Source organism: Vanellus vanellus (assembly GCF_965231255.1).
Source record: "Vanellus vanellus genome assembly, contig: HAP1_SCAFFOLD_70, whole genome shotgun sequence".
Classification (NCBI taxonomy): domain Eukaryota; kingdom Metazoa; phylum Chordata; class Aves; order Charadriiformes; family Charadriidae; genus Vanellus; species Vanellus vanellus.
The window spans coordinates 786,604-802,731 of record NW_028128467.1 but is presented as its reverse complement, the minus strand read 5'-3'; the positions used below and the strand labels follow the sequence as shown (position 1 = coordinate 802,731).

The 16,128-nt window shown below is 51.5% G+C and overlaps 1 protein-coding gene across 1 annotated transcript in view; it reads left to right on the top strand.

The window, feature by feature from the left end:
• Window positions 1–2,875: 2,875 nt before the first annotated feature.
• The window catches only part of LOC309684386 (olfactory receptor 14C36-like), a gene marked incomplete at both ends in the record, with an annotated part of 283,296 nt that continues 270,043 nt past the window's right edge, over window positions 2,876–16,128 (top strand). The window contains one exon of the mRNA XM_082500310.1: window positions 2,876–3,721. Coding sequence (XP_082356436.1) covers window positions 2,876–3,721 — 846 coding nt within the window. The remainder of the gene's footprint in view (window positions 3,722–16,128) is intronic.

The window sequence follows — 16,128 nt, the reverse complement described above, 5'->3', positions numbered from 1 at the left end:
GCAAGAGGAATCCTCCCTCTGGTGGGTCTGTGCGGTGCACTGGAGAAGCTGAATGTCCCTCCGGCCTCAGGAACACTGCTGAGAGCTGAGATGCCTCATTGACTTGGCTCAATCCCTGCCCTGCACCGGTGGGAATGATCCCCAGCCCATCACTGCCTCCGTGTCCTGCCTGGCAATGGGGCAGGAATGGGGGTTTCCAGAGGGGAACACAGAAACCTCCTGTAGGTCCGCACAATCTGGCAGAGCAATTCCCACCACAGGAATCAGTCCGTCCAGGGTTCAGAAAGAGACAGTCAGTGACGACTTCATTGTGCTTCAAACTCTGCTCCCCAGGAGAGACCCCGCTGCCTTGGAGGAGCTGTCAGCCCTGGAGGCGCAGGGACACCTCGAGGGATTGGGGCAGTGCGGGGAGGAGGCAGAGAAATCCACAGCTGGTCCTCTGCTGCTGAGCTGGGCCGGGCTACTGGGACGGAGGGAGCTCCTGGCAAGCGGGCAGCGCTGCAGAGAGACAGCTCAGCCCAGGAGCAGCTCCTCTGCACAGCGCAGCAGGGCTGAGGGCACTGCCTGCAGGCAGCGAGGGCAGAGCAGGGAGGCGGAGAGAGGTTAAAGGCAGTCTGGAGAGGGAGGATGCTGAGGGCGAGTGGGGGGAGAACTCTTCCCAAAGCAGAGCAGCTGCAGTAGCTGGATAGATCTCCAACAGCTGGCACCTCCCACAGCCCGTGGGATCTTTCAGGAGGACGCTCAGAACTTCTCTGCTGTGGAAGAAGAGGACATTCTCTAGATTGGGGCTTCCCTGCTGCACCATCAGAGGCACAGGGCATGACAGCTGCCTTCTCCCAGGAATGGTCAAAGGGCTGTGAAGGTGGGTGTGCAGGCAGGGGTGGGCAGGGCTGTCCTTGCCAGCAGGGTCCCTGCACTCCGGGGACTGTGTGCAGGGCAGGGACTCTGCCGCCTGCCAGGGTCAGCTCTCCGCCTGCCCGGGGAGCTCCCATGGTGCTGTGGGGAGAAGCTGTGGGTGGAAGGAGCAACCCCTGGTGGGGAAGGGTCATTCTGTATTTTAGAGGGACATGTGTGGGTCAGGACTGTTTACACCTCCAGATCACCTCTGGGCATTCCTGAGGGCACATTTCATGTTTGAGTTCCCTGAACAGTAGAGGGTCTGTCTTTTGATGTTTCCCATCTTGGTTGGCTGGGTGGGCAGTGGCAGATGTACAATGGGACATTAAAAGAAAGGTCAAAGGAGGGATCCCTGTAGAGATAAGGAGCTTTCCGGAGTCCGTGTCTTCGGTTTCCAGCTCTGGGGGCTACAGACAGCACCAGCATCCCCTTTCCAGTCTCACCAGGGTCTGTGGCACCTGCCCTTTAGCCCCTGCACACACGCAGAGGCTGCAGGGCAGAGCTGGGCACACGGGGGCTGCCATGGGGTCTGTGAGCACTGGCAGAGAAGAGACGTGGGGGCAGGGAAAGAGCTGCTGGCAGGGAGAGCTCCAGGCAGTGGAGATGGGCAGGGAAGGAGGGAGACTGCTCCTGGAAGCCCTGCTGCAGGGGAGATAGGGGCACCTCCAGCTACCCCTGCAGTGCAGATGCCTTCCCTGAGCCCCCCAGCACAGCCCTCAGCCCTCACGGCCATGGGCTCTGGGGTGGGAGTCAGCTCTGTGCCCGGCAGAGCAGCAGGAGAGGCGAAGGGCATCCCTCCTGCCACGTGCCCCATTGCTGCTGCCCAGTGGTGGGGCTGAGGGCACCTGCCCTGCATGATCAGTGTCTGGGCGGTGGTGTGCCCAGCAGGGTGAGGGTAATGCTGCCCTGAGTGCCCGGCTACCTCTCCCCGTGACTTTCCCAGTCAGACCCTCACGGCATTTCTCCTGGTTTGTCCACAAGTCTCCTTAAAGTTATCTTTTTATTGCTGTCAGCCTCCCTGGGGATGGGAATTTCAGCTGCAGAGTCCCACACTGATATTGTTCATCCACTCCTGCCGGTGTGTCCATGGGAACCAGTGTCAAAGTTTTCTTCTGACTTCTGGGGCTGTGGGCAGTGCAGGTTGTGTGGGTGGGGAAGGAGTCCATTTTCTCTCACTGAGATCCCATAAATTGGGTATGTCCTTTGGGTGTCCATGGAAGCTGTGAGCTGCCCTCCAGGATGCCAACCTGTCCCATAGCACCTTTGTGTTATCGCAAAGCCCCACAGAGAAACAGAGACTCTGTGGCTGAGGAAATGCTGTTGGGTGGGTGAAATGAGTCATGTGTGTCCTTGGCTAGAGGTGGGCTGCTGAGACCTTGAGAAAGGGTGAGACATTTCATAGTCTGAGATGGATCCTTCTGCTCTCAGCACTGTCTGATTGCATAATACAAGAGGGGAATCCCCCTCCATCTCATGACGGTGCAAGATGGAGGGACAAACCATCTCCCTTGACTCTGCTGTCTGCCCCAGGCAATCCTCATGTCTCACAGCACTCACTCCGTTGTCCTGGAGTGCAGCAGAAATGCTGAGGGTTTCTGACATCCCAGAACAATGCTCAGGGGAGGTGGGAGAGCTGTAAAATACCCAAAGCCTCTCCAACTGCCTTCTGCCATCCTGGTTCCTTAGCAGTGCATGTGCAGATGCTGACAAGCCCTTCTGCATTGTAGGTGGTTCCATCAGAACAGGTAGAACATCGGCACGGACCCCGGTCCTCACTCTTCCCAGGAACTCTTCCCTCCTCACAGCACAATCAGCAAGAGTAAACCAGAGCTCGAGTCAGGAAGCTGAGGAATGTCTCCTGGAAAAGGAAAAGGGCCTATTACAGGAGGGGCAAAGTCTATGGGAAATGGCTTTCATTTTCCTTAGGGAAATCTCTGGTAACAGACCTCTACCATGTCCCCCTGCCCAGAAGCAGCAAATGTCCAACAGCAGCTCCATCACCCACTTCATCCTCCTGGCATTCGCAGACACACGGGAGCTGCAGCTCTTGACCTTCGGGCTCTTCCTGGGCATCTACCTGGCTGCCCTCCTGGGAAACGGCCTCATCATCACCGCCATCGCCTGCGACAACCGCCTCCACACCCCCATGTACTTCTTCCTCATCAGCCTCTCTGTTCTTGACCTGGGCTCCATCTCCACCACTCTCCCCAAAGCCATGGCCAATTCCCTCTTGGACAGCAGGGCCATCTCCTATGCAGGATGTGCTGCTCAAGTCTTTCTGTTTGGCTTCTTCATTTCAGCAGAATTTTCTCTTCTCACCATCATGGCCTATGACCGCTACATTGCCATCTGCCATCCCCTGCACTACGGGACCCTTCTGGGCAGCAGAGCTTGTGTCCGCATGGCAGCAGCTGCCTGGGGCAGTGTTTTTCCTTATGCTGTGCTGCACACGGCCAATACATTTTCACTGCCCCTCTGCCAGGGCAATGCTGTGGACCAGTTCTTCTGTGAAATCCCCCACATCCTCAAGCTCTCCTGCTCACACTCCTACCTCAGGGAAGTTGGGCTTCTTGTGGTTAGTGCCTGTTTAGCCTTTGGGTGTTTTGTTTTCATTGTGGTGTCTTATGTGCAGATCTTGAGGGCTGTGCTGAGGGTCCCCTCTGAGCAGGGACGGCACAAAGCCTTTTCCACGTGCCTCCCTCACCTGGCTGTGGTCTCCCTCTTTATCAGCACTGGCATGTTTGCCTACATGAAGCCCCCCTCCATCTCCTCCCCATCCCTGGACCTGGTGGTATCATTTCTGTACTCGGTGGTGCCTCCAGCAGTGAACCCCCTCATCTACAGCATGCGGAACCAGGAGCTCAAGGATGCCCTATGGAAACAAGCCCAATGGACGCTGTTTCACCGAAAATAACCTGCTACGCCTTCTCTGCACATTGCCCAGAGTTTATCTTAGATCATGAGCCTAATTTTTCTCTTGTCATAATCCTGCTTATTGATATTTTTCTGGGTTTATACTGCTTGTTCTGAGGCTTGATCCTACTGTCTCTGACTCTTGCACAACACTGCGTCAGGTGTGGCTTGACAGATAACAGCTCTTAAATGAAACGGGATGTCTCAGGTAGAATAGCGAGAAAAGGGAAAAGCAGGGAAAAAAAAAAACCATGGGCTGAGATAAATATTGTTTAATAGAACAGTAACAGAAAATAAAAGCAGTAGCAGTAACAATAATAATAATAGTAGTAATAATAATAATAATAATAGTAATAATAATAATAATAAAGTATATCTAGAATAAAGTGATGCAAAACAAATTGCTGTCACCACACAATGATTATTTGCCCCGCCTGTCTGGAGAAGTAATCACCGATCCCTGCTCCCAAGCTGACTCACATTTACTTACTGAGCATGACGTCTATGGGATGGAATATTCCTTTGGCCAGCTTGTATTATCTGTGCCCCCCCACATTCTACGGGACGTTGAAAAAGTCCGTGACTTAATACAAGCGTCACTCAGCAACAGCTAAAACAATATGAGTTAGCAATGTTATTCTCATAGTCAATCCAAAACAGCAGCTACCAGGAAGAATATTAACTCTATCCCAGGCAAAACCAGGACAGCGTCCGCCCCTTATTCTATACCATCTACCTCATGCCCAAGTCTTACACTTTTCCATAAATCACCACCATTTTCCTGTCTTTCATATATGTATATATGCACACAGATATCATTCCCCTAGTCCATGGCCCATCCCACTGAAATGTCCCTTGAGTTCATTTAGTCCATGACTTTGGGCTCCATCTGTTGTAACTGTCTTTTCCGGCAGGAGACGTGGTGTGTGGTGTTGAATTGTTGAGTGCTGCATCTGGAGCTCACAGCTGGTGTAGGCGGCATGGCCCATGCCCATCATCTGTGGGTTGAAGATGTCGATCTCAAGACAATTCCCAGGTGCCAGTTGCTGCAGCCAATTCTGGTTCCATCACTTCTGCACTTTGCTCAGTTTCATCAAAGTTCATTCTTCATTAATTTAGGTCACTCTCACTGTAATGCCATAGATAGAGCATATAGCAACTGTAGTAGTGATGACATATAGTGGTAATTTAGCAATAAATATCATATAATTTGATTCATTGGCTGTTCTCACCAAAATCAAATCCCCTTGAGGAACACATCGGTCATCCCCATCCTCCCGCATCACCCACCAAGTGCACCCAGGGCCTTAAACAAAAGAAATCCCACAGATAGGTTTGCCTTTGCCTGTGTCAGGAATAACCCAAACTGTCTTCATGAACATATCTCCTTCCACAGTATGGAAAAGTTCTCACTGGGCAGGGACAGCTCGATATCAGATCCTCTAATGTTACCTTACCAGGTGGCCTTTGCTAAATGGGCATCCCAGCGTTTGAAGGTCTCACCCCCATGGCTCTCAGTGTAGTTTATAGCAGTCCGTTGGATCGTTTGATTTTCCCGGAGGCTGGTGTGTGGTAGGGGATGTGATACACCCGCCCAATGCCATGCTCTTTGGCCCAGGTTTCTATGAGGCTGTTTCGGAAATGAGTCCCACTGTCTGACTCAATTCTCTCTGGGGTGCCATGTTGCCATCAGACTTGCTTTTCAAGGCCCAGAACAGTATTCTGGGTGGTGGCAGGGGGCACGGGATATATTTCCAGCTATCCTGTGGTTGCTTGTGAGGACGTGGCACTTGCCTTGGCGGGTTTGAGGGAGTGTGATAGAACCAATCTGCCAGGCCTCCCCATATTGATATTTCAGCCATCATCCCCAATACCAAAGAGGCTTTCACTGCTTGGCTTGCCTAATTACAGTACATGTTTCACATTCGTGGATAACCTGTGCAATAGTGTCAGTTCCATGGTCATCCCCACCCCTGGATCACGAGTCGATTTCTACATCACATCTCATCCTTCATGGCCTTAGGCATCATGGGCCCACCGAGGTATGAATAATTCACCCTTCTGTTGCCAGCCAAGGTCCACCTGAGCCACTTCAATCTTAGCAGCCTGATCCTCCTGCTGATTGTTTTGACGTTGCTCAGTGGCCTGACCCTTGGGTACATGGCAAGCTACGTGATGTACTTTCACCACCAGATTCTCTATCCGGGCAGCAATGTCTTGCCACAGTTCAGCAGCCCAGATGGGTCTACCTCTGCACTGCCAGTTGCTCTGCTCCCACTGCTGTAACCACCCCCACAGACCATTTGCCACCACCCATGAATCAGTATAGAGGTAAAGCACCGGCCATTTTCCTCATTCGGCAATGTCCAAAGCCAGCTGGATGGCTGTCACCTCTGCAAACTGGCTCGATTCACCTTGTCCTTCAGTGGCTTCTGCAACTCCTCATGCAGGATTCCACACACGAGGAAACTTCCCAGCCTGGCACAGCCCTCTGACTGTTACCCACTGCTGCTCTGCCATGGGGGTGGTAATGAAATGGCAACACATCGCCCAAAGGTGATTAAAAGAAGATCCAGTCAATACTGGCAGGGTATCAGGGCATCCACTTTGTACCTTAGGTGGACCGGTCTGTACTGGAAGGGGATTAGGAGATCCTGTTTCTATTGGGACGTGGCACAGGCTTTACTCGGAGGGGCCCAAGTGACCCAGTTTGTACTTTGATATTTTTAGAACAATGCACAGAATCCTGACTGTATCTGTTAGTCATCTTGAACAATACAAATAGACTCACCATTTTGCATCACTTTTATTTTCAGTCCATTCAGTACATTTCAGAAAATGCTGTCCCTCTATTGAATAGTTTTGCTGCAAATACTATGGGTAGATATAAATTCCTAAGGACAAGAGTATGTTTTCTGATTTTCTTCTAATTAAGCGTAAATTATCTTTGTGAACTTCATATTCTTTCTCAAAATCTATATTTTGTGCTTAGTAGTAGTTCTCCTGTGGGAGCTGTTACAAAGGCACTTGAGCAGCAGTCGGTGCTTACATTTGGGGAGCTTTGTATCCTGGCCAAATAATACTAAAAAGTTGCAGGGGAATCATGAGGCTATTTTGCTCAGAGCAGCCACCAACAGGGTTTCGGTACAGTGTCTGGCGGACTCTGAGCTGTGGTGAAGGCTGAGGGCAGCTGTGGAATGTGGACCTGGGAGGACCAGGACCCCAGTGGCTGCGAGGGGGCTCACAGCTGGTCCAGGGTCACCCCTGCACCTGTGATTTCACTTTGGGGCACATTCCAGAGCCACCAGACAGGCAGGGGTTGGGAGACGGTGTTGGAGGGAGGGCACGACAAAGCGCTGTGGCACCTCCGGGAGAAGCACCATCCACTGCTGCAGGCTGTGACATGGGCGATAGCTTGGCTCCCAGCGACACATCCTCACCCAGGGAGAGGAAGATGAGTGCTGTGCTTTGCACCGTCTTCAGTGAGCTTTGCCTGGAGGAGAAACTCTGCGATGTGGTTATCAGCGTGGGTGACATTGAGTTCAGTGGTCACAAGAACATCCTCTGTAGCTGCAGTTAATACTTCAGGTCAGTGCTTGGAACAAGAGGGGATGGGGACACACAGCATTTCCCAGGCTGTGTCACGCTGCCTTAGTGTCCCTCCAGTGCTTCCCTCAGCCCCAAAACTCTCCTCCAGCACATCCCCATAGTCCTGGTGCCTCCATGGACACCGGAATTCATCCCCAACCCAAGATCTCACAGCAGCACTGGAAGCGGTGTCTGACGAACCCCCCAATGTGGTGCAGGGCTGGAGTGTGGCCAGCCGGGCTTGTCTGCCGTGGGGCGGGAGGTGTTCCTTCCCCACACACTGCCATTCTCTGGTGGTCTTGTTGAAGCAAGGAGGGCACTGGCCCTGTGGCTCTCTGTGCACAGCTGGAGGCGGTGACTCCTTGTTAAAACAACCGGCTCATAACACATGAATTAATAAATTAATAAACCCCACAGCCTCCCAGTGTAGCTACTGCGTGTGCCGAAATTGGTGCCCAGAAAGGAGGCACAGGGGATAACCGGGTCCGGGTTTAATGCAGCAAAGATGATTTTTCCCCCAGCACTGCTTTGCTTTTTTCAGGGCTTTGTTTTCCACCCGCTGGAGCAATGGTGGGAAGGTCGTCTGTAAAATCCCCGGCACTTCACCTGAAATGATGTGGCTCATTATCGAGTACGCCTACACCGGCACAGTACCGGTCAAGGCCATCAACGTTGAACGTTTGCTGATAGCAGCCGACCAGTTCAACGTCATGGGCATCGTCAGACTGTGCTGCGAGTTCTTAAAGTCCCAGCTGTGCTTGGAGAACTGCGTCGGCATCTGGAGATTCACCGAGTATTACTACTGTTCTGACCTGCGGGAAGCAGCCCACGCGTTCATCCCCCTTCACTTGGAAAGGGTGACCAGGGTATCGAGAGTTTCTGGAGCTCTCTGTCAACGAGCTCCAGCGCGTCCTGCAGAAGGAGGATCTCAGTGGGAAAGAAGGGGCCATGTTCAAGGCCATTCTGCAATGGATGGCTCACGACCCGCAGAACAGGAGGCAGCAGGTTGCAGTCTTGCTGGGCGAGCAAGAGTGGAAGGGGGGACACAGGGGATGTATAAAAAAAAAAAAAAAGAAAGTCTAGGGTATTCTGAGTTTAGAAAAAAATAAACTCAACATTGTTGACAGTTAAGACTTTGCTTGAAACTGTTGAAATCCTACCTAAGCAAGAGTATGAATGTCGCAAGGTCGGGCATTGGAATAGACTGCCCAGGGAGGTGGTTGAGTCACCATCCCTGGGTGTGTTTAAGAGATGTTTAGATGTGGTGTTGGGGGATATGGTGTAGGGGAGAACTTTGTAGAGTAGGGTAGATGGTTGGACTTGATGATCCCAAGGGTCTCTTCCAACCTAGACAATTCTATGATTCTATGATTCTATGAATTTGTAGTTCATATTCATTGTACAAACACATGACTCACCCAAATCCCATTGCTTGTTAGCACGTGCATGGTTTCTGAAGGCACACACACTGACACTGACTGTATGGAAATGATCAGGTATCTATTTTCTATGAGTGCCCAGGCCACAGTTGTGTGAGGCATTGCACAAACATCCAAAATCAATGCACCACTGCAGCAAAGGCCAAGAGGTTCCTGGGCTGTGATAGGAAAAGTGTTGTCTTCAGCTGGAGGGATGTGATCCTTCTCTTCTCCTCAGCACTGGTGAGGCCACATCTGCAGTGCTGTGTCCAGTGTTCGGCTCCCCAGTGCAAGGAAGCTCTTGACCTCCTAAAGGACTTCCAGCAAAGTGCCCCAAAGCTGATTTAAGGGGTTGCAGCATCGTTCCTAGGAACGAAGGCTGAGAAATCAGCAGTGTTCCCAGAAACGTCTGCAAGCTTCAGCGTATCAACCAGCAGAGCTAGACCTCGTCATTCAAGGCAGGATTCCATGCACTAGGGCTGTGTCAGCAGCAGCTGTGGTGATTGAGAGAGCAAGAAATGGTCTCCTGGGGCACATCCTGATGCTGACGGTTCATTCTTGACTCCTTCGTCCTCCTCCGCAAAGTTCAACAGCAACTGTGTGTGTGCCGCGGTTGGGAAGTGCATTGGTTTATGGCAATAAACAGAGGTGGTTGTTGGCCTCTTTGGCTGAACTCTCCGTCCCTGCCCCAAGGTCCTCTCAGAGTCCCCAAGATGTCCCCTGCCTTGGCTGGCCCTGCAGCATGGTCAGCTGGGCACCCCAGGGCAAAGCCCGCTGCATCTGCCCCGGCTGGCTGCGGAGAGGAGGGGACAGCGGGGGTGACAGCCCAGGGGGTGACAGCCCAGGGGGTGACAGGAGGGTCAGCAGGAGGTGAGAGGCGTCGGGGGTGGCAGGATGGGCCCTGCGCTGTGGGGAGAGCCAGCACTGGCCCAGGGGCTGCCGGGAGGTGACGCCGGCTGGTGAAGGCCCCAGGGGGGACAGGAGGGACACCAGAGACTTGGGGGGACAGGAGACCCATCGGGGACAGGTCACAGGACAGCAGGGACAGCAGCGGCCTGGGGCGGCGACAGGCCTTTTGTCACAATGCGTGTGAGGTGGGGGGGGCGGGGGTGGCGTGCCGTGTCCCCGTGGCCATAGTGACCGGTCAGGCCTGGCAGCGCTGCGTGCCAGAGAGGGAGCAGAGGCCACGCTGGGCTCAGCCAGGTAAAACGATGAGGAAATGTGGGAGGATATCTTATAAGAACAAACTTGCCAGATGTCTTTGAAAGCTGGTGGAGAGCGCTGAAAGGGACAGAAACAGAACGGAAGGGCAATTTGAGGAAAAAGTGGTTTGGGCGACTTAATGTTGTCTTCAACTTGTTTTACTCCACTGCATCGGAGAACTGGTTTTGTGGCAGTTGCAGAAACTGCTCACCAGCAACCTTTTGGATCAAGAGTGTATCTGTGAGGTATAATCTACGCAGGCCCTTGAAAGCCATCTTGCACAGGAGTTTTCTCCCTATCTAAATGACAATTTGGAATCTCTTTTTAACGTGACTTCTTTTCTACACCAAAGAAATTGTCATTCAGGTGCTACTGAGCATCATTTCATCATTCATTTCTAACTGTATTTTTTTCCCTGGTACTACGAGTTAACCATATCAGGGCAGTACTGAAGTTTTACGGTAGAACATTTATGGTGAATATATGTAAGCAATGTTCTTAGAGAAGTCTTAAATTCTCTTAAATCTAGTCAAAGGTGCCTGATTCTCAGAGATCATAACGGTTTTGTATTACCCAGTATGATATTTCAGTTTGGTAATCTGCCGTCTTGATAAATTTGAATGTGATTAAAGACTTGGGGATGGGACTTCTCAGAAACAGAAAGACCTGGAACGTGTTTTCATTCCTTAAACATTAAATTCCCCCCAACCCCGCCCCTCCCGCCGGTCGTTCTGTGACACTCTTACAACAATCTTTTCTTTAAAATGGGTACTCGTGGGTGTTTTCCTCTTCCTTTTTCATGTATTAAAAGTTAAAGAGAATAATATGTACGCTGCAGTAACTGTAACTTTGGGCTCTGCTGGGTGGAAGAGGAGACCAGGGCGTTCCTTCAGAGTGGGTGTCTGCACTGCAGGGGATGGCAGGGAGGGTGCCCAAGTCCTCTCTCCCAGGGTGTTTGTGGGAGCAGGTCCCTCCGACTCCCTGCCCACGTCTGGGCTGCCTGGAGCTGTCCCTGCCGGGAGCTGTTTCTCTGTCCCAACATCTCCTCCCTGCCAGTGCTCACTGACCCCATCCCTCCCGCTGTGTGCTCAGCTCTGCCCTGCAGATCCCTCCTGGCAGCAGGGCACTGCCCAGGGACATCTCTGCGTGCCAAGAGGATAAGAAGAGGCTCAGACAAACGCTAACCAGAACTGAGGTCTCCGTGCCTGCTCCAGAGTGGAGAAAAAAAAATTCCTATCTCCCAATGTCAGGGATGTCACAGTCAGGGGTGAGAAGGTAGAGTTGAGGCTCCTGAAAGAAGGGAACAAGGCCAAGAGCAGAAGTTCAGGAGAGCAGGCTTTGGCCTTCTGAGGGACCTGATCAGAAGAATCCCATGGGATATGGCCCTGCGGAGAAGAGGGGGGCAGAGAGCTCTTTGATAGTCAAGAATCAACTCTTGCAGCTCCAGAACAGTCCACCCCATCATACAGGAATTCTGTCAAAGCTGGCAGGAGCCTGGCATGGGTGAGAAAGGAGGTCCTGACTAAAATGAAGCATGAAGGGGCAGCCCAGAGAAGGTGGACGCTGACTGGCTTCTGGCCTCAATGATTCTTTGACTCTGTGCTGGAGAGAGCTATTGTGTGAGCGTGTGCTTGTCTGTGCCTGGGGGGGATCAGGGGGACGAGGGGATCCCGGGGCCAGGTTCTGGATAGATGGAAGGTGTCAGACCAGCTCTTGGAAGGATCCGTTTTTGCTGTGTGTCTATATGGGTAGATATCTTACACTAACATAATACAGCACACAAAGAGCCCACCCTTGTTTCCCTCTCTCCACTGACTGTGGTTTTGATTGCCCTAGAAACCTCTTCATGCATCCGTGATGAGGATGCATTTGGGGGGGGGGGGGAGGGCAGGGAGGCTGGGTGAGTAGAGGGATGAGGCTGACTCTGACAGGGGCCATGAAGCAGCTGCCCGGAGGTGACAGCAAGGACTTTACAAGGAAGAAACTTATCTCTGTTGACGTCATTGTTTTTAGGAAGGCAAAGCTCGCCTTGAGCCAATGGTTGCAAGGAAGGTCAAGAGCAGAAAGAAGGCTTAGGGGGACGTCCTTGCAGCCTGTCAGAACCTAGGAGGAGGTCATAAAATATGGAGATAGGCTCTCCACCTCTGGTGCATATTAGGAGGATGAAAGACAAGTGTTGGGTGAAAGAGGGGATGTTCAACCTGGAGATAAGGAGAAGGTTTTCCACCAGTGTCAGGGCTCGCCCTGAGCCAGGTGGCCATGAGCCCTGCCTGCCCTTCTGTCTGCCATGGTTGGTCAGGTTGCTGTAACAGAGGTGCCCCCAGGATCAGAACCCAGGTGGGCCTCTTCCACCTGCCTCACCCCCTCCCCTCCCCAAGGACGGAATTCCTCTTGGGTGGGGTCTCTGATGCGCTGGATGACCTCAGCCTGCCAACCAGCCTCCTGAGGGCCAACCAGGCTGCTGCTGTGGAAGTGCCCTCAGAATCATCACCATGCCAGCCATCTCCCCTTGGCCTGCCACTCCCCTTTCCCTCTGACCCTATCTTGGCTCTGCTGGGAAGAGCGGTTTTGTGATAAACCTCTTGTCCCCAAATTGCTGGGGCCAGCTGCTGGCCAGTCATGCTACTACAACAGTAGTGGCCTCACAATCAAATCAGAACTTGTCTCACCTTTGCCTATCTCTCCCCATCCACTCCCTTGACTCCTCATCTCTGCTGGACCCCACCTTCAACATCCAAACCCCGTTACTGGCTTTTCCCTCTCCTCTGCCCCACGGGTTGCCAGAGACAGGGTGGCACATCTTATGTTTAAGCTTTGCAGTGCTCATGCATAGTTATTGTGATAAAGTCAGTGCTGAGATCAGACTCTACGGTGTGGAGCAGTTTTAACTGCAGAATGGCAGTGGTGGCAACTATGTTGGTTTCGAAAGGGGGAGGGGCTTCTGTCCGTTTTAGAAAAGGGAAATTTGCTTTCCCTTACGTTGCAGGTTGACCTGATGGGTCTTTTCACATTAATCCCTTTCATTGCCCTGCTTGGAAGATGACATTTTCCCACCTTGGGTCAAGACGATGGGCTCTCTCACAGCTACTCCAAGTGTCTTACTCTGGAGTTATTCAGCCTGAGTTTGCCATACATGAAGAGTGTTTGTGCATGCTCATGTGTCCGCTAATAAGAGGGCCAAGTTTCTCCTATTCCCAATGGCCACTTCCGATGTGTGAGAATCTGCTGGCAAGCATTCCAGGATCCCTGGTGCCAGCCCACAAGAACCTGGGCCTTCCCAGTAGACCCTATGGATCTTGTCCAAGACATACTCTTGAATTCCCAGACTGATGGGAGTACGCTGCATTGGTTGTGACTTCTGTTCATGACTATATGTTACTCTGCTGGAAGCTGAGCTGCTGTTCCAGCTTACTGTAGCTCATTTTCTAAAACCTTTAGTTCTGTTTCTAAATCTTGTGCTTGTCCAACTTCTAAGTCCAGCTGTTTAATTTGTAACCAGGGTCTATGCCTGTTTACCCTGAGATCTTCCTCTCAAACTTTGATTAAGATGATTGTCTTTATTTTGGGAAATTCCTCCTCCTTCAATTTATGGGTGTCTTTTTTTCACATTCTTTACCTCGTCATCCATTTCTCTCAGGAGATCCTGTGAATCATACATGGCACACCACAGGGTTCCAATGGCACCGGCTTCCTTTTTCACTTTGCAATGACTAACGTAAACTTGACAGGCTGGAGAAGTGGGATCTGCTACTTTAAGACAGTGGGATCTCGTAGGGCATTGCCCTGGTTCAATCACCTGCTTATTGAGTTTGTAACATCCTTTTCCTCCTTAACATATATTTTAGCTCAAGCTGCCTGGTCTGTTTTATGCTGTGCACTTCCCATACAGCCTTTACACAGGCAAACACTAACAGGAATTTTGCTGCTCCAAGCGACTCAGTAGAAAAGAGTTTTAAATGTGTTTTCCGTAAGCTCCAATTCCAGATTGACTTTCCTTCAGAGGTCCATTGGTTTTGAGAACTCAGAAAGCCACACCAAAGATGCAGTGTGGGTCATTTCAGTCACCACCATCACCCACAAACCTTCCACTTTGACTGCAGGGCTTGCCTCTCCGTTTACAGACCACGCAATGAAGTTGGGATGAGGCTGTTCATTAGGAGAGCTTCCCAGAAAAAATGCTGTTTGAGCCCAGCCAAGGATGTGTTGGGGACAATTCCTCGAGGCAGCCAACCAAATATTAAATGAGCACAGAGCTATTTGTGGCTGGAATTCTGTGTGCAGGAGCAAGGACTGCCTTTAGTCCAACAGTGCAGTTCCTTCACTCTTGTCGTGGTTTGGGCCGGCCTGGCCACTGCGACAAACGACAGATGCTCTCCCTCACCTCTCTTTCCAAGGAGAGGAGGGAGAGAGAGAAAGGACTTGTCAGTTTAGATAAGTTAGTCAGTTTGGGGTCACCTGTCCTCTCTGATCCTATCCGAAGGTGCGACCCCTCTACACTTTTCGGCTTCCGACCCTCCAACGGGGCATATAACAAAGTGAGCTGCCCTTGGTTGTTATAGCAAAAAGTCTAAACAAGAGCCTCTCTGCATACCATGCCTTGGCATAAATTATAGATAATCAGGTTTTGTCACTCTGAGAGCCAACAGCTTACGGACAATATGCATTAAATTTGAGAGAGTTCAGTTAGTTCGAGGAGGCTTGGCTGCAAAGTTAAATTACTGAACACAAAATGGGTTCAGTTTCACCTCAAACCAGCACAGGTGGGCTGTTCTTTTGGGAGGGTATTAGGAGAATAAAAGAGAAGCACTCGGGATTTCAGGGAATGGAAAGAGAAGCAAAGGATGCTGTTGGCCTTCTTTGCCCCTGGCTCCTGTTTGGCCTAATGAAACTGAAGGACCACGAGAGCCTTTCCTGCAAAGCTGCCACCCAGCCACACCGCCCCTGCCCTCTGTCATTGCACGGGGTTAGTGCACCTCAAGGGCAGGACTTCAGAGTTCTCTTTATCGGACATCATGATATTACTTTTGGCCCATCCCTCTGACCTGTCTATGTCCTTTGGAATGGCAGTTCTTCCCGCCAGGTTAATGTCTGCAAATCCTATGAAAAAGAACACTTGCATCTTCTCCAGGTCCTTAAAAACATGTTAAACAGGGCAGGTGGCAGGACAGACCCTCGCAGGAGCTTTCAAGCTAGATGCCTCAATGCAGAGTACCACGCATTGACCACAGACCTCTGAGCCGAAACAGCCGTCTGGTTAGTTACCCATCTCCTTATGCACCCATGCAAGCCATGACATCCTAATTCGGGCACAAGCATATTGTGGGGGAAGATGCTGAAAACTTTGCTGACTTCCAACTTAAAAGACCAGCACTGCTCTCCCTGCTCTGAGCAATTGTGTCCCTCCATCACAGGAAGCAGAGAACGGTGGGACACAAGCTGCCCTGGGTAAATCCAGGGTTTCAGACACCCACAAATGGGTTCTGAGCGGACACACTCTGGGGCACAACTTCCCCTGTTTATCCGCTGGCCATTTTTTTAAAAGAGCATGCCATATTTGGATGCTGCCAATCATCAGGGAGTTCCCTCCCTCAACCTCCATGGCCTTTCAATGGTTACGGAGTGTCATTGGACATGCTGGGACATTGGCTTACCCTGTCATCTCCCTCAGCTGCCACCCCTCCTGTCCCATAGACTGGTAAGGATTGTCTTAGTTAAGGTGACTTGGGAACAATCCACTGCTGGTGGCGTTCCTCCAGATTCCTGCCCCGAGTCTCAGAGCCCTGGGAGACCTTGCTGGGGCAGACTGAGGCAAAGAGGATGTAGAGAATCTCCCATATAGCTCCACCCGCTCTCTGAAACTCAGCAGTGGCCACACAGTGGCTTTGTTTCTCCTCAAACTCTTCCTGAAGGAGTAAACACTCATTCTGGTGCCCTTGAATTGCCTTTGGGGGTTAGATTGAATTATGAGCTGGACTATAGCAGAGCTTGGAGGAGGCTGTCCTTGAAGATCAGGTGGACTGAGCTCTGCCACCATGTCACAGCTCTGTCTGCCACAGGAACGGCTCCAGCTTGTCCTTTCTGTGCCCCTGGCTGAGATCATTGCTGCACG